Source organism: Aspergillus ibericus (assembly GCF_003184845.1).
Source record: "Aspergillus ibericus CBS 121593 unplaced genomic scaffold BO80scaffold_21, whole genome shotgun sequence".
NCBI lineage: Eukaryota > Fungi > Ascomycota > Eurotiomycetes > Eurotiales > Aspergillaceae > Aspergillus > Aspergillus ibericus.
The window spans coordinates 14,632-35,757 of NW_020292119.1; the positions used below are offsets into that span (position 1 = coordinate 14,632).

Sequence of the window (21,126 nt, forward strand, 5' to 3'; positions counted from 1 at the left end):
GTTCTTTTGGGTGTAGAGAGTAAGGGGAGAGGAGAAACAGCATAACAGGTCTTATGTCCCCAACAGCAGCCATTAAAAGCCCAACTACATAGCTATAGGTACCTATATCTATGTAGAAGTCTAGACCCTTCCCCGATGGAACGGATGGATCCATGTTGGGATACCCATGCAAGGTCCACCTGCAAGATTCCTCCTGCAAGGGATAAAAGCACCGCTAGCTGGCCATTTCAGATAAAACGTACTCCGTAAATACGGCTGCTATTCAAAACATGCAATGGTATCACTTGAGGGTGAGGGAAAAAAAAAGGCATTTGTTGCCTTGGATGCAGGTCAGATGATTCCTGGTGATCCCTTTCTATAGATAGATAGATAGATGATAGATACCTCGTGAATCTCCTCTCCTCCTCTGCATCAGTTCTAGTCCACAACATGATTCATAAGATCATCATTTCATCAATTCCCCTGGTGGTTGGTGTTGTTCGGAGATAAAGGGTCTGGCCTGAGACCTCGGAAGGGAGGGTGGTTCAGGGATGGATGGATGGATGGATGGATGGATGGATGGATGGATGGTTTTTACGGTCTTGCGAGGCAGAATCTGAGTCTTGACATTGGTATTAGTCTTTGGAATGGTTCGGATGTATGCAATCATTTACCTCTGAGACTACGTGAAAATCCGTACACTTGAATCGGCGCTCCCTGTTGCAATCACGCATCGAAACCCAGGCTTGGCAAGGTCCGTCTTGGAACTTTTAGTCGATTCGGAAGACTCCACTGAAACATCGTTCACAGTAACTGGCCCCCAGCGGATGCAACTAACAAAATGCCCGTGTGCGTTGACCGTCTTCACCAAGCGGCCGCCCTGCGAGAGATCCCAGCATCGTATCGTCTTGTCGTCCGCCACGCTGATCAAGTATTTCCCGCCAGGATGGAAGACCAGACTTCTCACCCAGTTGTCATGCCCGACTAAAGTCTTAATCAGTCGTCCCCGAGACTCCCAGAGCTTGATCGTCTTGTCGCGCGCCCCAGTCGCGATGAATTCGGACGAGCTACTCATCGGTGGGGGTTGCTTCAGTCCCGCTATCGCAGCGAGATGCTTGTAGCTCGCCGGAGGCGCAAAGACACAGCACTCAATGTAGTTCTCATGCCCTATTAATGACGCGACGGATTTGGCGGATGCGACTTCCCAGACCACAGCGGCTTGATCACGACCACCTGCCACCAACCATTTCCCATCAAAGGAAGGCGACACGTCTTTGATCCAGGAGCCGTGTGAGTCGATCACCTTGACACAGTATCCGGTCGAAACATCCCATATCCGAATCGATGCATCTCGGCTGGCCGAGACTAGGATATTATCGGTTTGTCGCAAAAAGCGCACCGCGGAAACTGAATGATCGTGCCCAGAAAGTGTTCGGATGTTGGCATAGTCCTTGTTCGGATCCCACAATTTAATCTGCAAGTCACTGGAACAGGATGCGAGTATCGTGTGACCCTTTTGGCCGCCGAAATCGAGATCGGAGACCGGCCGCATATGGCCCTTGAGCGTCCGTTCCAGTTCGCCGAGTTCCCAATCCCATATTTTGATCGTGCAATCTTCGGAACCGGAGGCGAGGGAGGTGAAAATAGGGTGGAATGCGACGCATGTGACAGCGTCTCGATGCGATTCGAAGGTATGTCGGGGGGACGCGGGGAGCCAATTTGTCGGGTCTTTCCCAGTGGACCGGGCCGTAGGTGATATAGTATCGAGCTCAGTTTGTAGACCAGCGAGTTTAGATTCTAGATCCAAGATCTACATGTTGATCAGTCCCTGGCTCCCAAGCGGTCTTGTGAAACAAGAACTCGCAGGCGGTCTTGGTCCAACACATGCACCTACCTTCTTCTGCAGGCGAGCAATGCCCGTCCATTTCTTTTCTAACAGCCCCTCATATTTTCGGCACAGCGCATCGTCGAAACTATTGTCCACCTGAAGTTCCTCCCGCAGCGCCTCACAACTCCGCGTGGCATTTATTGATGATAGGTAGGCGATTATCGACTTGTGCCTGGTTGCAGATAAGCGCGCAAGCAACATACGGCAGGCCGTGCGGATACTCACAGTTCCTCAGCTTGGCTGGAGGTCAATATCTTGGTCATGGTGGTGGTCGTGGTGTATGAACTGTGAGGAGCGACCCAGGGCCTGTGGTGTCGGACGAGGACCTGAGGGGTTACGAGAGAGATCGAGAAATTCCAAAGATGTGATGACTACCCCCCACATTGGCATGTGGCGCAGTACATAGCCAGGAGATAGACAGAGTTATGTTGCGGAATATTGTTTTGGCATCTTGGCCTTAAACGTAGCGCGCACCAAGGCTCAGGCGCGCACTGTCGCAGCCCCTCGATGGGTGCCCTCGATCACGTGGCGCTGGCCCGGGGACTATCTGTTCTTCCGATCCCCGGGCTCTTCTTACGTCTGTGGCGGTGTCAAGCATTCTTCCTCAGTTGCAGCTCTGGCTCTCTACTACTTTGTAGTATGGCCACCACCGCCGCGGGATTCCATCCTCTGCGACGAGATCATGTCCTCTGTTTCCCGCGGGAAACTTGGACGCCAATGTTCTATTGACGTCAATCTATGCCGGATCAGCCCCTCCATCTGCTAACGCGTGCCAGAGTGCCGATATTGAATCCCTTCAGGAACTTTTCGACGTCTGCATTCTAGTTACGGTTCTAGAATAGGTCCAGAACAATGATCGGACGCACGTTATGGTTCGCTTCCCCAGCCTTACCGCATTGGAAACGGCGCTGAAGAGATCGACGTGGAAGAGGAATCTATGCCCAGATAGAGGAAAAGTGTCCCGTCATAGCGTTTCGCGCACTAGGGATTGCAATGCTGCTGGGGAGACTGTATGAGGGCTCTACAACCTTGGGATCCATACTAAGTGACCTTTGTCTCCAGCCCCCAATTTGGAACCCTTCCCGTTTCGCTCCGTGGAATGCAACTTTCGAGCCACCGTTGGCTGCTCAGTCGTCTCATTGGAGGTATAATCATCAAGGACAACTTGGACTGCTCAACAGCGAGGGCGTCCTGGCGATCTGGACTGCCGAGGAGAGTAAGGACAGATGCCATCTCGACCTTAGTGCGAGACAACCTAGAGTTACGCCCGGACGTTTCTCTTGATCCCTCTAGAGCCGGTCTATCTATGGCACGAGGGCACCACTCCCCATGAATCATGTATCCATAGCCAGTACTCCGTAGTAGGGTACGTAACCTGACAGGCGAAATAATCGAGGATTGGCTAGGACCAAAGTACCATGGGCCAGCGGACGTCCCGGCAACGAAATCCTCTGTGAATGGACGGCCACAGGCATCTAGCTGGTAAATTACATGCCACTAAGGACCAGATTTGGCCCCATTGCGCAGGCCAAAAGTTCACCGAGTACTCCCTGTGGTTGGCTGGGGAATTGAGGGAAATTAGGGAGCCATGTGCATGACTCCCACCGTCCATACTGTGCGCCAGAGGCATTTGTGGCTCCATGGCACCATTATGGAGGCCGTCTGGAGGAAATTATGGTCCGATTTGTCGAGGCTGATTGGCCGGGCATGACGACGGGGTGGCCGCGAAACGGATGCGGAAGGCATGACGGGCCACTTCACCAGAAAGTGTAACGATGATCCCTGCTCGTTCTCTTCGCCAGCTGAGCCCGGTGCTAAACCCACTCTGTCATGGTGTCTCGTGTCGGCAACTCCTACTATGGAGTAGGCTGATACTCAGCCGGGATGGATGCATGTTGGACAGTTGAGTTTTCAGCTGTTGCTGGCATGCTGCACTCACGGCTAGGGAAGTCTTCTCCATGCGTCGATCTCATGCGGGGTACGGAGTACAACGCTGGCGTTCAGTGAAAGCCCGTTCCCCAGCCATGAATGAGACAGTCACGCTGGCCGAGATATCGAAAATTGGGACGCTTCACATCCGACCGATTTAGGCAGGTACGGAGGGCGGCACATTCCACGGCGCTTACCTTACCCGTGGGACCCTGAGATCTCTGCCCGGTACTGACATGGTCCGGTAACTTTGCCTATCCGGTTTGGGACTAGTGACAGCCCAAGTGCATAGGGGCGATGACGTAGGGATCGCGGGCAACCTTGGCACGTGGACCGGTTCATGCTCATGTGAGAAAATTCTCTTTCCAGAGCTGCTGGCCGGGAATGTTTACTCATGACGAAGAGTTAAGCTTCTTCCGATGGCATCATTGTCCCCAAAACCGCGAGCATGCGCCTCGGTCTGCACCACGGCGAGCCTCCCCCAGGTTCCAGCATCAAGGTGTCGGGTGGACCCCACGCGTTGCGGCCTTGGAGTCCAACCGACTGTCGCGTCGCTTTCAATGGTTGGGACGTTCCGAGATATCTCAAGGTCGCAAGTCTCCAGTTAGATGATTAGCCACAGCCGAGGAGTGGGTCCTCATCGTGGAAATGGCATCAATCTTCATCCGATTCGGTGCTGAGAGGGCAATCAGGCTGCTATGCTAGACGGCAGGCCCGTCCTTCCCTCGAAGCCCGGGTTTGTCGTTGGGATTGGCCCTCCCTTCTGTTCTGTGACATCTTATCCCTATCATGGCAAGGTTCTGCGGAAGATAAGATAGCTGTTTCCTATCAGAGGTTTGGATAACCAGCTATCGATCCAATCGTGAGGTTGGTATTACCGGGGGGTTGCGCTGCAACGTGCAGATGCCAAGGGCCATAGCGCCGCCTCCAGCGCCGCCAATGCCAAGCGACACTACCAAGGCATGAACTGACCAATCCACGGCGAGTGGGTTGCCCTTCGGTTTCGGCCGGCGTAGTCCCCATCTCAAAGCCTATCAGATGCCCCCGCGCTAGCCTGTGTCCGGTCAAAGTATGGGGGGTTCCCGGAGCGTGCAGTCGCGGTATTGTGGTATCGTATCTGGGGAGTTTTAGGCGGGTGGGCTACAGCATCCTTTTCAGCTCGATGACGGTTAAGCGTCATCTTCTGGGCGCAAGTCTTTTCATTCGTCTTTTTTTTTCCCCCTACTTCTGGTCTTATTGTTTCAGCCAACAGTCGTGCTCATAGGCTGTTAGCTAGCCAGTCACCACGCGATGGTCTTTGCAGCCATTCACAAGGGAAACTGGCGGGTTGCTCCTTGCCACATCGGGCAACCTGTAAAGCACGCTAATTTAGTTTACAGGTACGGACCCATACAACCGCTGGTATTGCAGAGGCCGTGCATGCAAAGATGGGAAAAGGGAAAAAACATAAAAAAAAAAAAAAAAAAAAGGACGGCAAGACAAAAGCTGGGATGTGAATTGATGCCTTTTCACTTTTCACCTTTAGCTTTCCCTCCGACGCTGGATGCGTATATAGTCCCCGGGTATCCTCATCTCACTCTTCAACCTTGGTTCTCCTGTGGTTCCTCCTCTTCTCTACCACCTCATATACTACCCATTCCCCCATCTCCCCCTCCCCCTCCCCCTCCCCCGCAATCTTCCTCCCCTCAGCTCCGTGCCTTCCAGATCCCAGCATCGGACGGCGACTGCAATTGCTGTTGGTTTTCTCTTCAGTGCGCAATCGTCCAGTCCGTCGGGATTGTTCTGTTTCTTTCCCCGTCTACTCTGCTCGATTTACTCATCCTGTCCCTTCAGGTCAACGGAGCCACGGTTCTCAGCTTTCCTGAGTTTTTGCATTACTACATACCATCTACTCTTCTTGGTTATCTCCAAACGTGCTCCAGCAGAGGCCCAATTCGTCTGCTCGATCTTCAGCTGTACGACGTGCGTTGAATCGCATCGACCTAGGACCAATCGACCCGTGACCGGATATCACATCCCCGAGCGCCACTGTTCTCGCCCCCGAGTCCGTCCAAGAATCGATTTTGTCCAGCCTGTCCCTAGCACCAAACAAACCGGCCGTCCATCCATTGCGCCTGCCATCTGACCCTAGCGACCATCGCGAATAGCGACGATAAGTAGATCGAACCGTCCCGGGAAGCCCGCACTAGCAGAGCGTCGACGTCGCTCCCCAGCCCAATCCCATTTCTAGAGCCTATACGATCTCGCCCTCGTCGCACGCGCCATTCTCTTCCAATCCTAGCAGCCATGCCCTTCGGAATCAATCCTTTCCGGAAACACGACCACGACTTCCCCGACGTCGTGGTCCCCCTCTCGGAAGCCCCTGCGCATTTCAAACCGAACCCGGAATTAGAGAAAGCCGGCCGCCCCGATGACAAAACTGATGATAGAAGCTTGGACAGGGCTCCCTCCTCGGAAGCCGGTGTCGGGCCTGTCCCAAACTACAGCACCCTGACGATCGAGGCCCTGCGCGCCGAAGTCGAATCGGATGTTGCGGCATCCGGCAAGGATACTGCGTATGACCGTATGTCCTGATGTTCCCCATGCGACAATGCCATTCAGGATGATTCAACCCCCGAACCCTTTGGAATCCGAGATCTGACTGTGAATCCCCTACAGGCAAGGCCAAAGTCATTAACCGAGCCGTTCAGGACATTGGTATGGGCCGCTACCAGTGGGAGCTTTTTGCTCTCTGTGGGTTCGGCTGGCTGGCAGACAAGTAAGCGAGTGTCCTGGGTAGATGATGTTTCCTCTAGCTGACAGTGAACCCTTTAGCCTCTGGTTGCAGGTGAGACCTTGTTGCCTTTTGGTGCAGAGGTGATGCTGTACGGACAATGTACTAACTGTTGCAAGGGTGTTGCATTGACCCTGAGCCCTATTGCCCAGGAATTTGGTGTCTCTACCACTTGGGTCCGCTTCACGACATGTTCCTTGTTTTTGGGTCTGTGCATTGGCGCATCCTTTTGGGGTATCGCATCGGATATCATCGGCCGTCGCCCGGCTTTTAACCTGACGTTGTTTATCTGCGGTGTGTTTGGTATCGCCGCGGGCGGTGCTCCCACCTGGATTGGGTACGTTTCCCTGAGATGGGCTGTGGGATCCCTTTGCTGATGCATCGCGCTAGAGCCTGTGCCCTGTACGCTTGTATGGGTCTTGGGGTGGGAGGTAATCTGCCGGTCGACGGAGCTCTGTTCCTGGAGTTCTTGCCGTTTGCCTCGGGAAACCTCCTGACGATGCTGAGTGTCTGGTGGCCGGTGGGTCAACTGATTGCTAGGTAGGTTACTTCATTCCAATCGCAGGCATCTGCTAACATGTGGTCAGTCTCCTCGCATGGGCGTTCATCCCCAACTACAGCTGCAGTAGTGAGCTGCCTTCGTGCGGCTCCGTTGCCAGCGGCGTGGCTTGCTGCACCAAGGCAAGCAACATGGGCTGGCGATACCTCGATTATACCCTGGGGGCCTTGACGTTTGCCATGTTCATCTGCCGATTCTTCCTCTTTCATCTGTATGAGTCCCCTAAGTACTTGCTCGCACGGGGTCGCCAGGCTGAGGCCGTGGCTTCGGTTCACGGCATCGCCTACAAGAACAAGGCCAAGACCTGGCTCACCGAGGAGATTCTTAACGAAATCGGTGGTTACCCGGAGGAGGAGACGGAGCAAACCCTCAGTTTCGGTGAGATTGTCCAGAGGAACCTGTCCAAGTTCTCGCTGGAGCGTATCGGGCCCCTCTTTTCCAACAAGAAATTGGGGTTCTCTAGTATGTTCATTGCCCTCCTCCCCCTGATGCTGGCTAACCCGCCTTCTAGCTGTGATCCTCTGGTTCTGCTGGGCCACCATTGGCATGGGCTACCCCCTGTTCAATGCCTTTCTTCCCCAGTATCTGGAGAACGCGGGCGGCTCCAGCTCCAGCTCGACCTACGTGGCCTACCGGAACTACGCCATTACTTCGATTGTCGGCGTCCCGGGCTCCATCCTGGCCTGCTACACGGTCGAGATCAAGTACATCGGTCGTAAAGGCACCATGGTCTTCTCCACCTTGATCACCGGGGTGCTCCTCTTCTGCTTCACCGTCTCCACCAACTCCAACGTCCAACTGGTCTGCTCCTGCCTCGAGGCATTCTTCCAAAACATCATGTATGGTGTGCTCTACGCCTATACTCCGGAGGTCTTCCCCGCCCCAAACCGCGGCACGGCCACCGGGATCGCCAGCTGCCTGAACCGCATTGCGGGTCTCTGCGCGCCGCTCGTCGCCATCTACGGCGGCAGTTCCAACCCCGACGCGCCCATCTACGCATCGGGTGGACTGATCCTGGCCGCGTTCGTGGCCATGTGTCTGCTCCCCATCGAAACCCGGGGCAAGCAGACTCTGTAAATGCTGCACCGTCTCACATACATTGTTGATGATTTCATCCTTATGCCGGTTATGATTATGTGCTCAAGTCTGAGCGAGCGTGACGATGCATGATACCAATGTTGAGTGCCTAAGGCATGTCTGTAGTATTCTTCGTGTTGTTCATATTCTGATGCCGTGGATGGATATACGTGCTGATAGGATAGAAGCACAGGAAGCACCAAAAACAGCTATTCAAATTCCTTTTACCCATCTCAGAAAGTACTGCCTGGTAGTGTAATATAAAAGAAGTACATAAATCCAAGCCCCGTCCAACGGACGACTCCTAAAAATCCTCCTCTTACCTTGATCTGACCCAACACGATCCGCAATACGCTACCCGCTATCCGATATTCCACCTACACTACCCGCGCCGTGCTATCTTACCCTACATACGAAATAACATACAATACAAAACGGAATCCAGGACAGGATGGATGAATGGAATCGAGGCCGATGCTCATGATGGCGTAAACAGACCAATCAAATCAAATCAAATCAAATCAAATCAAATCACTCAGGTAGAAGAAAAAAAAAGGGGGGGGGGATATGCATGGTGATGGGTAGATTGTTTTGTAGTGTGTGTAGTGTGAAGTCTAGAATGACTGAGTGGGTACGTGGGTGGGTGGGTGGTCAAGTTGAGTTGGGTGCGTTGAATAGGGGGGGGGGATAAGATATAGACTGATATTGATAGAGTTGATAACAGTATGAGGAACTGAAAGGCAGAGGGTGAAAAAGAGAAAGGGATGAGAAATCAAGTGTTAGATGAAAGTCGATAGGTGCGGTGGATACGGGATGGATGGTTGACTACTTACGGATTAATAGAGGGATCAATTGGTAGCGAATTGGGATATGCCCGGGTAGATCACCCAGAAATAACGTTACATAACTCTACAATAACATACATAATGACCTGGCCACTGGGACAGATACGCTTTTACGAACACATACGCCGGAACTATCGCGAGCAAGACGCCGCTGCAGAAAGATCAATGGCGAGACCACCATGTGAGAAGACCCATGCCCCGAATGTGCTCCTTTGCAAGTTTATGTATGTGCATAAGCAACAACATGGGAATGTAGAACCCACGACGAACATCGCACGCAGGAAGACGAGTCATGACGAAAAGAAGAAAAAAAAAAAAGGACCATACCATATGCTCTGCCCAAACCCGAATCCAGCGTAAACAGGACAGAAAGAAAACCAGCCGGGAGAGGAAAAGAAAACACCCAGAACAAATGCGACCGATCGAGTTCGTAAGTTGCCACCCAGGGAGCCTGTCCAGCGATCGAAAAAGGGGAATGAGAAGCGAAAGAGAAGGTCATCAGATCAAGAAACTCATAAACAAGGGGAGTTCGTAGCCCGTGGCTCTCGATTCGTCAAATAGCGTGATCGTAGAGAGATGGAGGGAGAGGGAGGAAGCGCCGGTTAGGCCACCGACTGCCCCTGCTGCCGGCGCCCTCTCTTCTCTAAGAGGGTGGCGTTGTCCAGGCTCAGCTCGAAGGGCTCCCGCGCCCCGCGAGCAATGCTCTGCTTAGCGGCGGCGGCCACTTTGGCGCTGTGCTGGCCGTATCCTTGCTGCTGCTGTCGGGGCTGGTGGGCTTGGCGCGCTTGCGCGGCGTGGCTGGGCGCCCCGAGGTTCGTCGACCGGAGTTTCGCTTCCATCGCCGCCACATCGCCGGCTTGCTGCGAGGCCTTGGGAATCTTGGCGGGAGGGAAGTCCTCGCGAGGGAGGGGTTGGTAGGTGATCTCTTCGGGTTCGTCGTAGTCTTCGTTCAAGGGATTCAGCGCCGACTGGAACGCCGTGGACGGGTTCGCCCCCCGGTAGCCCTGGCGGAAGTTCTTGCGCCGCTTGCCTTCTTCCTCCTGTCGGTGGACGGCGTAGCCGACGTCGAAGACTTCGCGCAGATTGATGGCCCCCGGTGAACGGAAGTCCATCGGGCGCTCCAAGCCAGCCGAGGGCTGGTCCAGGAGGCGGGCGCTGGCCGGGGCATAGGGCGCTTGGTCGGCCGCGACGGCATCCAGATGTTGCATCTTGCGGGTGGCCAAGGGCGTCGCCAGCGGGGGCGCGTCGGCCGCCGCCTCCGTGGCTTCATCGGTCTGGCGGATCCACGGATGCGCCAGGAACTGCTTAATGGTGTACCGTTTGTCGGGGTCAACCGTCAGCAGATGAGAGATCAAGTCCTGCGCGGACTTGGAGATATCATCCCACCAGGGCGACAGGAACGTATACTGGCCGCGCGCGACCTTTTCCGTGAGCACCTGAATGCTCTCATCATAAAAGGGAGGGAATCCACAGAGCAGGGTGTAGAGCACACATCCCAGGGCCCACATATCGACGCTCTTCGAGTATCGCTCGTCTTTGACAATCTCGGGGGCGGTGTATCCGACCGTTCCACAGGGAGTCATCGTTTGACTATCCCAGATGACCTTGGACAGGCCAAAATCGGCAATCTTGATCACCCCGATCCCGCCCGCGCCCTGTCCGGGGATGAACTCACCTTCGTCGACCTTGTCCTCATCGCCAGGCTGACGGGGTTGGGGGTTTTTGCTGGGGATGAACTCGGTGGGGTAGAAGAGGAGGTTCTCGGGTTTGATGTCGCTGCCGCGGAGGTCAGTGGGGTAACGCAGCGAACGGGAGCGCGCAGGGGATGCCTACCGATGAACGACACCGGATGTCTCATGGAGATATTCAATCGCCTTGGCCACTTGCAGAATGACGTGGCGACTGAGATCCTCGCTGAAGTAGGTTAATCTCACGATCTGGTGGAACAACTCGCCGCCGGGGCAGAGCTCTAGCACGATGTAGTAATATTGACGCGACTCGGAGAACTGGACCAACTTGACGATATTCGGATGATCCAGCTGGCGCATGATCTGTACCTCCTTCAGGATGTTGGCGCGCTGTGACCCGAGTTAGTGATTAGCTCTGCGGAGGTTTTCGGAGTCACTTAGGGCAAGAGAGACACAGCAATAGGGCATTGAGGGACAGAACATCATGCGGAGGGTGGGGTGGGTGACTGGATCATCCCAGAGGGTTGCGCACCTCTGTAGCTTTGGGTTTCTTTTTTAACCCGGGATGTAGATGGGCGGAAGACTATGACAAAGATTGGCGAATGGCTCAGGGGAAGTAGACGAACTAAAAAACACCAACAAACATCGGAACGACCAAAATGCAACGCGAAAACAATCACCAAGCCAAGGAAAAACTTATCGCAATCCTACCTGGTTACTATTCATCTCAAACTTGCGGACGACCTTGATGGCCACGTCGCCGTATTCGCCGGTGCTGTCTCGCGCGCGATAGACATTACTGAAGGCGCCATCGCCCATCTTTTCGACGAGGGTATACCGTTCGAGACCGGGGTATCGGGGCATCTTGTTGCGGCTGCTCTTTTCCTCTGCGATGATCTGCTCGATTTCGGCCTCGCGCGCGCGACGGGTCGGCTCGGGATTCTTCTGCGATGGCTGTGCCTGGCCGTTGCCCAATCTGCTGTCAATGGCATCCAGGTTCCCAGCGGCTGGCGGGTAGGAACCCTGGGGTTGACGCTGTTGTTCGGCATGGATGGGAGAGACATTGGTGGTGGGCTCGGCATGCGGCGTCACCAGCCGGGCTTGTTTGCCATGACGTATGAAATTCTTGAGACTTTGTATGGTACTCATGGTGCTGAGTAAGGGGGTGGGGGCAAGAAGGATGGGAATGGAAAAAAAGAAAGGGCAGGGAAGGATCCTAGGATCGTAGAGAAGGGGGTCACAAGCAGGTCAGGTAGGACGAGGAAGAAGAAATGGGAGGAAGATGAGGAAATCCGATTGGGAATCGACGAGGAATGGTGGCCGATTTTGGGAGAGGGGAGGGGGGAGGGGATCAGGCTTGTCCAAAGAGATTCGACTCGGTTGGCTGGAATTATCTGGTCAGTTTTGGACCTTTCTCTCTTTTTCCCTTATTTTTTCACGCTGGTTCCTTTTTGGCTCTAATTTGTGTCTAAATTAGCAGCTGGGCTGTTTACCCCGCCAAGGCCTAAACTGTAATGTTCGTTAGTGCCAACAGGAAAAACCAGCGTCCAAATAAAAATAAAAAAAAAGGGCCGGATGGCAGCCAGGCGGGCGATGACGTTTCGGGAAAGAGATCGATCGGGTTTTGGGAGGCTGGCCAACAAAGAGAGAGAAAAAGGGGGAAGAGATGGATGGGATGGATTACCTGGAGGTGAGATCACCACGGCAAATGCAAACCCAAATGATGATATGGAACGGGGCAACCGCCGGATGGAAGCAGTGTCGGCGTCGTCGTACTTCGTAGGGGGCAATTAAATTAATTCCCTTCCGCTGGGCACTGAGACGATGGGGACGGAGACTGGGACTGAGAGAAGGGCGGATGGTGGGGAAAAGCTGGCCGATGGGCAGATCGATGGGCAGGTCGGCTGCAGCAAGCAGAAAGACAAGCAGGAAGCACGACGTGAGGGAGCACTCGGGGCAGGAGAGTCAACTGGAGGCTATAAAATTGCTCACTTGCCGATTCACGAGAAAGAATGAGCGGAATGGAGCGTCATCAGCAACGGAGAGCAGCCGGACTGAAGGACGAAGAAAAGTGAAGCCATGAATGACGTCGAAACCCGCTTCCTGCTTCCTTGGGTTTAGTGTCCCGGGCACGGACAGCCATCCAATCAGTGGCGGCTGAGTCAGCCGCCCTCTCGCGTGCCCTCCTCGCAATTACAATACATAGTACTGTCGCATCCATTCATGGATCCCTCAGCATCTCCTCTCGTCACTCTCTCGTCTCATCGTGATCACTATTACTATGCCCCCATCCCATCCCCCTCTCGCTTGCAATACCTGGACCAACGACAGCGTCATCCGTCGTCATGGTCTGGCCGTACCCGCCGGCGCTGATATTTAGATTAAGATTAAAATCCAGGCGAGGCAAGATGGGCAACCCAATTCCCAGATCTTGGTTCGATTCTCTCCACTTGGGAACAATCATCGTTTTAAGACGTCAACCAGTCCTCATGCTGCCCGTCATGGACTGGTGTCATCATACCCGGACATCTTCCTTTTTATGGTCTGTCCGCCCTCTGCCCTCGGTGCTGATCCAGCGTCTTCCCTTCCCCAGAAAGTCGGGTGCGATAATCGCAGATCCGTTGCTGATGGATTGCCGGTCTGGGGCATCGTTTCGCGGTCGACCATGGGTGGACACGCCACTCCCGCGACTCTGCCATCGGGGCTGGGAGACTCATGTCATCGATGATGCAATAATCCGAGATCCAACGCATGTCAGGAACCTCGAACAACCACCCTGTTTGATTTTCCCGCCGGGACGGTATACTTAAGTAGAGCCGGTCACACGGCTCCGGAGAGGGGCTGTATACTCCGTAGGGACGGAGTATCTACCGCGTATTTGGGCCATCCTGGCCAGGTTACTCCGGGCTATAAGTGGTCGTAGTATGATTCCACTAGGCTACTAGTATTATCAACCGTCGCGACTCAAGGAGAGCGAATCCTGGCATCCCGTGATGCGATGCTGCAGGGCGAGTCACTGGACTGGCCTCCCCTCACCACCATCCCCGATCATCTTCATCTTCATCTTCATCTTCCCATCCCATCACTTCATCCCCTAATTCGATTCCACGTTATCCGCGGCTGTTTCCGCCAGCCAGCCATTCGTATGGCAGCCTCCATGTAGTCTGGCCCAAGCCCCACGACCTTATCGCCGCCATTCTTCGGGTTGACTGGTGCGAAACGCGGAATCCACCGCGCACTGGATCCGCAACGTGGAATGTCCCTGCGACTCGCCTGTCTTGCCTCGCCGTCGCGCTTCTCGGGTCATTTCGTGGCCAACAGGATCCCCTCCGGCGTGTCACGCCTTGCCTGGTCCCAATTCTGACTGCAGACTCTATTTTGGGCGCGCTGGTGGTGGTGGTGGTGGTGGTGGTGCCCCTGGTGACACCCTTGCCTCTGGACTCTCCCTTCCTTGCTGGCTGGAGCTCGTTGCTTTTTCCTCCCAGCCTGGATGCCAACAAACTTTGAAGCCAGACCGGACCAGAAAAGTAAAGCATCGCACCCGCAACCGTTATCCAACGGCCGGCTCTCGAGGGGTTGGGCGGCACCCGTGGACGCGACCACGAATCGCCTCAAGTTCATAGCGAGATAGATAGCTAGCTAGCATGCGACGTCGTCAGCGACCGTCTGGGACCAATCTCCTTTGAAACAGTTCCAAGTGTCATGCTTCGCCCGCCAATCCCCACACTGTGATCGCTTGTGACAAATCTCATCCCTCCAGACGATTGCCGCGACGGTCGGGGTCTGCCAATTGGGCCGACCGTGTCGTTGGGCCATCTCACCATGCCGGGCCTGGAAGTCGTGAACACGTCTCTCGCCTCACCAACGCACCTGGACCCGCCCCAGTTCAGGGCCCACAAGTCTCTACGTCGAAGGCCAAATGTCGTCTGGTGCCCGCCAGTCATCGACACCAAACCCCGAGCTCGACATGGCCGCCCTTCAAATGGCACGCCGTCGACCGCTGCTCCTGTCCGTCCGCCTCTAACGCCTCCGGGGGTTGCTCCCAGCGAAGACGATCTCAGCAGCACCGGCACCAGCACCCCAAAGCCCTCGCACCCACCCACCCCCGAAACCACTCCCCCGCGTGTCGTTGCCCCGGCCCCTCGCCCGGGCCTGCCACACTTGGGACAATCGTCGACCTCCTCGCGCGCCGAGTCGTTTCAGACGGCCTATGAGATGATCTCGGACGCCGAAACGGAGACGCCTCGCCGTTCGTCCCCGGTGTTACCTACGCGACAGAACTCGGTGCGAACGGAGACACCTTTCGAATATGGTGACAGAAGTGGAGAAAGCACGCCCGTTCCCGAGCCTCGGAAACATCGCCTACCTACGACCCTGATGGAGCCTCCGGTGCACCGCCAGGTGGACGTGGATGCGGATCGAAAAGTGTCGCCGCCGCGCCGAAAGAAATCGACGAGGGACGGGGCGCCTCGCATCATGCGGACGGAACCACCCGAACCGCGCTACCATCGGGATGAGGTCGAGACGCAGAGTGTCCGCTCGAGCCTACGAGAGCCGATCCGGGATCCCCTGCAACCCGTGGGGGGCTTATCGATTGAACAGTTCCGCGAAGAAATCGGTTGGCCACGCCCGGAGGATCGGCCTCTCCCTACGCAGCCGGAAGATACCCGCCGGTTGTCCGACATCTCCACGTCTACCGTCGAGGTGATGATCATCGACAGCCCCCAGTCCGCCCAACGATCCCTGCGCCACACCGATAAGAGAGGCTCGCTCCGCTCGGGGACCTCGCCGGTTCCCAACTCGCTGGCGTCCAGCGAGTCGCAACACCGTCTGGTCCACAAGGCGGGCCGGATCACCGAGAGCGACCGCAAGAGCATCGCCTCGGAGATCTCGTTCTCCGGGACCTCGAGTGTGAATCTGCCGCCGCAGAACGTGGACGTCGTTCCGGTCGTGGTGATTCCGGAGCGGAGCTCCTCCCTCAAGTCGTCCGCGTCGACCAGCCGAGATACCTCGCAGAGTCGCTCGCGGCACTCGAGTCGACGCGGCCCGTCCGCGTCGGGCAGTCGGCCGGGCTCTCGCGAGCCAGCGCATCGGAGGCGGCCGTCCGACACCAATGCCAGCATCGGGAGAGGTGCCGAACCTCGTGGTCGCCATTCCGGCCGGCCGACCATTCCACCGCGCGGCTCCTCGCTATCTGCACCGACCAGTCGGAACCATTCACGAACCGCCTCGTTGACGTCGGAGAGCCTGCGCGATCATGCCTTGGCGATGGAACCGGGAATGCCTGAGCGCGCCGCTGCGCCACCGGTGCCTCGACCGGACACCATCGCTCGGGAGGACACGCATGATGCGGCCGAAGCCTCCAAGACCCAGTCTATCATCATTGGAGTGGAGGACATGTCGCATCTCCGGCCCCCTTCGATGCCATACACGCAGATCTCGATCCCGTCATCCTCGCCCGGCCTGATCGAAGTCAGCGAGGCCCGGACGGTGGTCTTCTTCCCCCACAACAATGAATCCCTGCTGCTCGTCGACCCCCAGGCGCAGCCTGCGCTTCACGGGCCAGCGCCCGGCGTGGAATACCCGGAACTCCGCCCGCTCCGGACGGACGATTCGCCCCACCACCGATACGAGATGACTTCGCCGCTGAAGAATCCGCGCCAGCCGCCCAAGCCACCCGTCTGCCACGTTGTGCCTCCGACCCCTGTCCAAGAGAACGACCCTCCGCAGGGGACAGCGGCCCCGCACGAGCCCAGTAAACGCCCGGGCCGGCGGTTTGGCCCGGGTCGACGGCCTTGGATGGGACGTCCGCGGTCCGACTCGTTCCATTCCTTCGTCCGATCCCTCTCCCTGACCTCGGTGAAGAACCGCAAGGCTGGCAAAGACGTGGATGGCCGATTGCAGTCCTTCTGGCGGCCACGCCGGTTCTGGGAGGACTCGGAGGCGGAGGACTCGCCCCAGGCGAGCCCGCGCTCTCCCGCACACCCCGAAGCCGACACGGTCATCAAAAACTCATTGGGCATGCCCCAGCAGCGCATCGTGTTCGAGGGGCCGGCGCTTCGCAGCCCGGACACGCGTCGACGATTCGACCACGCTCGTCCCCAACCCAACCGCAACACCCTAGTGGGAAGCCAGGTGTTCAGCCCCGAGGCCTTCTGCTCGCAGACCTCCCTGCACCACCACCGCTTCCGATCCTTATCCTGGTGGCGGCTGCGGTTCCGGCCGGGGAAAGTCCGCAACATCCGCAAGCGGGTGCGCCGGACCTGGCAACGCCACGTGGAACACCGGCGCCAAGTCAAGCGCGAGAAACTGAAGCAGAGCATCGGCGGGGCGGTTCTGATGGAGTCGAGCACGCAGTTGAAAATCACGGACTAGTGCTTATGCGATTGCAACGAGTATATTATGTTCTATGCAGCTATGATCTGACGGCGTCACTGATGATGATTATGCTTGATTGTGTATTTCTGTCTATTTTTCTTTACGATTCCGTTTTCAATCGGTTCCAGTCCATTGATGATTCACGAGATACCATCATGCCGTGAGATTACCAGTATGATATACATAACAGAAAATGGGGTTAGTAGTGAGGCTTATATAACAAACTCTATCTCTCCTATAGCTATTATTTAAGATAGTAAACTCTCTATAGCTATTACTAACTATTACTCATAAGTATTTACCATCGTTACTTACCGTTGAACTATCGTTGTAGTATATAATTTATATACTTAAACCTAGTAATAGATATTAAGAAGTAGTAAATTGTGATAGAACGGTCTGGATTGAGGCCTTATCTTATCGGCGTCGGCCTGACCGATATCTAGTGATGGACCGGTGCGGTTCGGTTTACACATTTTTAAACCGAACCATTGGAGTGGTTTAAAACCGACCCGTTCTAAAAAGGGGCAGTTTATAAATATTAAACTGAACCATTTTTTTTGGCGGTGCGGTTTATAAATTATTAAACTGAACTGTTTTCCTTGGCGGTGCGGTTCTAAAACCGACCTGTTTACTTAGTGGTACGGTTTTAAACTGATCTATTTACTTAGCGCGAATGTTACCGAAGTAGGAAGTATATCAATGATGAGCTCGAGGATGGAGGTTGGCTTTATACCTGCCCACACTGTGTGGCAGAATTCTCAACTCTCAGCCCTTTATCAGCATGCTGAGGATGTTCCCTCTTGCTCATACCTTGCCAAAGACCACGGGTGTTTGGCCAAGTTGGAACGTTTTATATCCCGCAATCTGGAGTATTAGCTCACTATCAATTCGGTCATTCCCCATCTACTTCTTTCACAGCCAGAATCAACGAAGTTTTCGGGTTTCTTAACATAGCTTGGGTTGAACCCCTAAACACTGATGTGGACGTACTTGTCGTGAGACCCGCTCTCTATCGAAAGGGGTTAGTTACCCTTGACTGGGCCTCTCGCTGGTGTCTGGATACGATCTTGATCATCCTTGGGCGCCTGCAAAACGTTTGTCGGATCTGAGTTTGATCTCCTGGGAATATCTGGGGACGTCCCACACTTTATATCTTAAGAACTCTTCGGGGAGGGTGTCTGCGGGATGTGGAGATCGACCGCACTCTTCCGCAGCCACTCATTTCTTCGCATGATGGTCCCGTCCAATCCTGGCTGCTGACCTTCAATCTTCATTGGCCACAACTCACCCGCCCCTCAGCGGTGTTCCGCCTTCCGATCCCCAAAATTAGAGACACATCCGCTGATACATTTCTCCGCTCCGAGGAAGGGCGCTTCCGGTGATGATCGGATATGGGGAAAGTCTCTGGGGAGTCTCAAGTCGACTTTATCAGAGTCCCAACATCCATATATGCTGTGCACAGTATAGAATCATTCCACGCCTTGGGTGTGAACCAATTATTTGTGGCTTCGTTAACTTGGGATTCCCATTACCCCGGTACCACATGTTTCGCTGTGCGTTTCGCCCCTTCTCGCCTTTCCCTCGCACCAGCGTCGGTCCTACGGCGCGGTACTTTCATCGGGTCACGACAGACTTCGTTGCCCATGATGTGAAAGGAAATCTGGTTACTAGAAAGGTGCCTGTTATTGTTGGCGACCCTGGGGAAACATATGTTTTAATTGAGCCGGCGGTTGGTAGTGCTCTCCGTGCTGCCAGTCCATTTGCATCAGCTTCCGCAGCTCGCGCTGAAGATAGATGTAAACTTACATTTTTCCACGATTCGCAACATTTTGGATATGGTAAGTTATCATTCGTTGGGTATGTCTTGCCAGCCTAACCGTTTGTCCAATTGCAGAATCATCGAGTTATCCCCGCCTTTATGTCCCATGCCAGATCCCTCGCCAAACAGAGTCAAATACAAGCCCTGCAACTTTATTCTTGAGCGGAAAGATGCACGAGATAGTCCTAGATGGAACCCCCGATGGTACAACCCAGCTATCAATCCGTCCCGTCACACGGATGCTGATTCATGATATCTATTTAGCAAAATTTGCCGAGAAGGCAAACGCTACTGGCCAGAACCTTGCCAGTGTACTTCACCAGCTGAAGGATATGTGATTTCGAGTTTTTTTTTTTTTTTTTTGCTGTAGCTATATCGGAAACCGATTGAGATATGTGGATATGGAGACGAGTTGTCAATTGTCCGCTGGGACTCGGGCAAAGGTTAATGGTAAATAAAAATCGTAAGGTCATCAAGATTATTCCACTGATATCCCTCTTAGATGCTTGAAGTATCATAAACGAAGGCAATGGCTTCTGGATTCCTTTGCAAAGCGAATAGAGACGTGAGTCGAACCATACGCAGCTTGGTATATTCAATATCAAATCTATTTGTTTCAGGGGACGCAGGAAGGACCTGATGTAACCTCAACTTGACAAATAAACAGCAGACACAGTCAGATGAATAAGCCAGAACTCGACAAACGATCGCATCAAGGGAGCCTCCTTCCCTTCTCTGCAAGCAAACCGAAAAAAATGCATGAGTGGCAAACCCAACATCCAAAACGGAAATCCTTTCACTAAGCACCGCGTTCGAAAACCTCACCTGGAACCCATTCAGAAGCCTGGCCGTGTTGACGGAGTATGTGGCTAGTACTCGGCAGCGGAGCTTTTATACTCCAGGATTTCTGCAGTCACAGGACCAAGAGGGACTGCCACAGACTTATAATAGTTACCCAATTGTTCCGCGGTCCACTGGTTGGTAACAACGGCGACATGAGCATTTGCTAGCCCCCTATTATGTATATCTTCTGCGAATGGCACCTTCTGAAGGTAGTAGCCGTTGATTTTCAAGAACATATCAGCGGCCAGTAACGCAGTGCGTTTGTTGCCATCCTGAAAAGCATGATTCTTCATTATTTTCTCGGCGAGGTTCGCAGCAAGCTGGAAAACGTCTTCCACCCCCGCGTAGTGCTTCATGTTCATCGGCGAGTGAACTGCAGATTCCAGCATGTTTGGCTGGACGGGAAGGGCATTGGGGGCGACAAATCTCGCATGAAGTCGCTGAACTTGGGAGACAGTCAAAAACTGAAGCGTTCGTGCAGACATTCTGAAAAGATGAAGGCGTCAAGAGAAGAAAGTATGGCGAAAGTATGGCGGGAAACGACTTGATAATTTTCGATAAGCTCTTGAGGCCGAACAGAAAAGACGCTGTACAGGATGATAATATCGAACTACTGAAATGATGTGAAGGGAAAGAACAAAGTATTTCTATTCATTTCGGTGTCCTAATCGCTCTATGCAGCCTTGGGGAAGTCGCCTGCTCACGCAACACTATTTACACAAGGCTGTCAGCTTTGCAGTGAGAGCCGACTCGTACAGGCGCTCTCTGTGCGCTAACATTCCACCTGGTATTGGTTCGCTATCATCGAGTGATCATGAATGGCTGCTCTCGTAGATAATTTATCAAGGCTGCTGTGTGGCCATCCCAGTTTGTTGGGGAGTAATCCATGCCACCAGGGATCCATGAGGCTGCTCCCGATCCACTTAATAGCCGCCGATACACAGGATGGCAAGTCATTTTACGTCCAATGAACGTACTGTTATAGAAATTTTATTTTAAGGCGCGACATTATGTAAACCACCTCCTACTCACTCTCACGGTAGTGTCCAGCTCTTGGAAGCAGATGTTTGGAGACGTTCGAAATGAGCTGCTGAACGTGTCGCAAATGCGGCTGGACGGGCTACACCTCGGGAATGGTAAGATATAGATCAACACGAGATATGTGGTGGCTGCGCACCGCAGTGCACCGCAGCCGCTGGTTTTTTTTTTTTTTCGCCAGCGAGTCAAACGGATAATTGTGTGGGAGAAGGCGAGCGCCATGGGTCTCGACTGGAAGGTGCTGTTACTAGGTCTGTCTCAGAGGATGGCTCACAAGGCCTTTTTCTTCTCGGCTGGTAGTCTGTTC

The 21,126-nt window shown here is 54.3% G+C and overlaps 8 protein-coding genes across 8 annotated transcripts; 5 read left to right on the plus strand and 3 right to left on the minus strand.

Moving 5' to 3' along the window:
* Positions 1-414: 414 nt before the first annotated feature.
* BO80DRAFT_91934 (WD40 repeat domain-containing protein) lies at positions 415-2,227 on the minus strand. The gene is made up of 4 exons (XM_025724919.1): positions 2,093-2,227; positions 1,874-2,039; positions 654-1,789; positions 415-601 (listed from the first exon to the last, which is right to left on the minus strand). Exons 1-3 carry the CDS (start codon positions 2,128-2,130, stop codon positions 662-664), a joined length of 1,332 nt encoding a protein of 443 aa, XP_025574892.1. The 5' UTR covers positions 2,131-2,227; the 3' UTR covers positions 415-601; positions 654-661.
* A 3,698-nt stretch (positions 2,228-5,925) lies between these two features.
* Positions 5,926-8,471, plus strand: BO80DRAFT_91991 (putative sugar transporter). The gene is made up of 7 exons (XM_025724920.1): positions 5,926-6,359; positions 6,455-6,554; positions 6,611-6,623; positions 6,689-6,906; positions 6,960-7,109; positions 7,157-7,590; positions 7,640-8,471. The coding sequence occupies exons 1-7, from the start codon at positions 6,083-6,085 to the stop codon at positions 8,203-8,205; spliced, it is 1,758 nt and encodes a 585-aa protein (XP_025574893.1). The 5' UTR covers positions 5,926-6,082; the 3' UTR covers positions 8,206-8,471.
* Positions 8,472-9,652: 1,181 nt separating this feature from the next.
* Positions 9,653-11,887, minus strand: BO80DRAFT_455495 (serine/threonine-protein kinase; the record flags this gene model as incomplete). Its single annotated transcript, XM_025722113.1, has 4 exons — positions 9,653-10,826; positions 10,884-11,128; positions 11,271-11,321; positions 11,450-11,887. 4 exons carry the CDS (start codon positions 11,885-11,887, stop codon positions 9,653-9,655), a joined length of 1,908 nt encoding a protein of 635 aa, XP_025574894.1.
* A 1,053-nt stretch (positions 11,888-12,940) lies between these two features.
* Positions 12,941-13,698, plus strand: BO80DRAFT_92024 (uncharacterized protein). The gene has a single exon (XM_025724922.1). It carries the CDS (start codon positions 13,084-13,086, stop codon positions 13,546-13,548), a length of 465 nt encoding a protein of 154 aa, XP_025574895.1. The 5' UTR covers positions 12,941-13,083; the 3' UTR covers positions 13,549-13,698.
* A 719-nt stretch (positions 13,699-14,417) lies between these two features.
* Positions 14,418-17,432, plus strand: BO80DRAFT_92022 (uncharacterized protein). The gene has a single exon (XM_025724921.1). It carries the CDS (start codon positions 14,561-14,563, stop codon positions 17,111-17,113), a length of 2,553 nt encoding a protein of 850 aa, XP_025574896.1. The 5' UTR covers positions 14,418-14,560; the 3' UTR covers positions 17,114-17,432.
* A 355-nt stretch (positions 17,433-17,787) lies between these two features.
* Positions 17,788-18,218, plus strand: BO80DRAFT_425389 (uncharacterized protein). The gene has a single exon (XM_025719505.1). The coding sequence runs from the start codon at positions 17,834-17,836 to the stop codon at positions 17,993-17,995; it is 162 nt and encodes a 53-aa protein (XP_025574897.1). The 5' UTR covers positions 17,788-17,833; the 3' UTR covers positions 17,996-18,218.
* A 296-nt stretch (positions 18,219-18,514) lies between these two features.
* On the plus strand, positions 18,515-19,301 carry BO80DRAFT_425390 (uncharacterized protein). The gene is made up of 3 exons (XM_025719506.1): positions 18,515-18,957; positions 19,014-19,142; positions 19,203-19,301. Exons 1-3 carry the CDS (start codon positions 18,663-18,665, stop codon positions 19,274-19,276), a joined length of 498 nt encoding a protein of 165 aa, XP_025574898.1. The 5' UTR covers positions 18,515-18,662; the 3' UTR covers positions 19,277-19,301.
* Positions 19,302-19,538: 237 nt separating this feature from the next.
* Positions 19,539-20,487, minus strand: BO80DRAFT_425392 (type II toxin-antitoxin system death-on-curing family toxin). Its single transcript, XM_025719507.1, has one exon. It carries the CDS (start codon positions 20,264-20,266, stop codon positions 19,808-19,810), a length of 459 nt encoding a protein of 152 aa, XP_025574899.1. The 5' UTR covers positions 20,267-20,487; the 3' UTR covers positions 19,539-19,807.
* Positions 20,488-21,126: the final 639 nt, after the last annotated feature.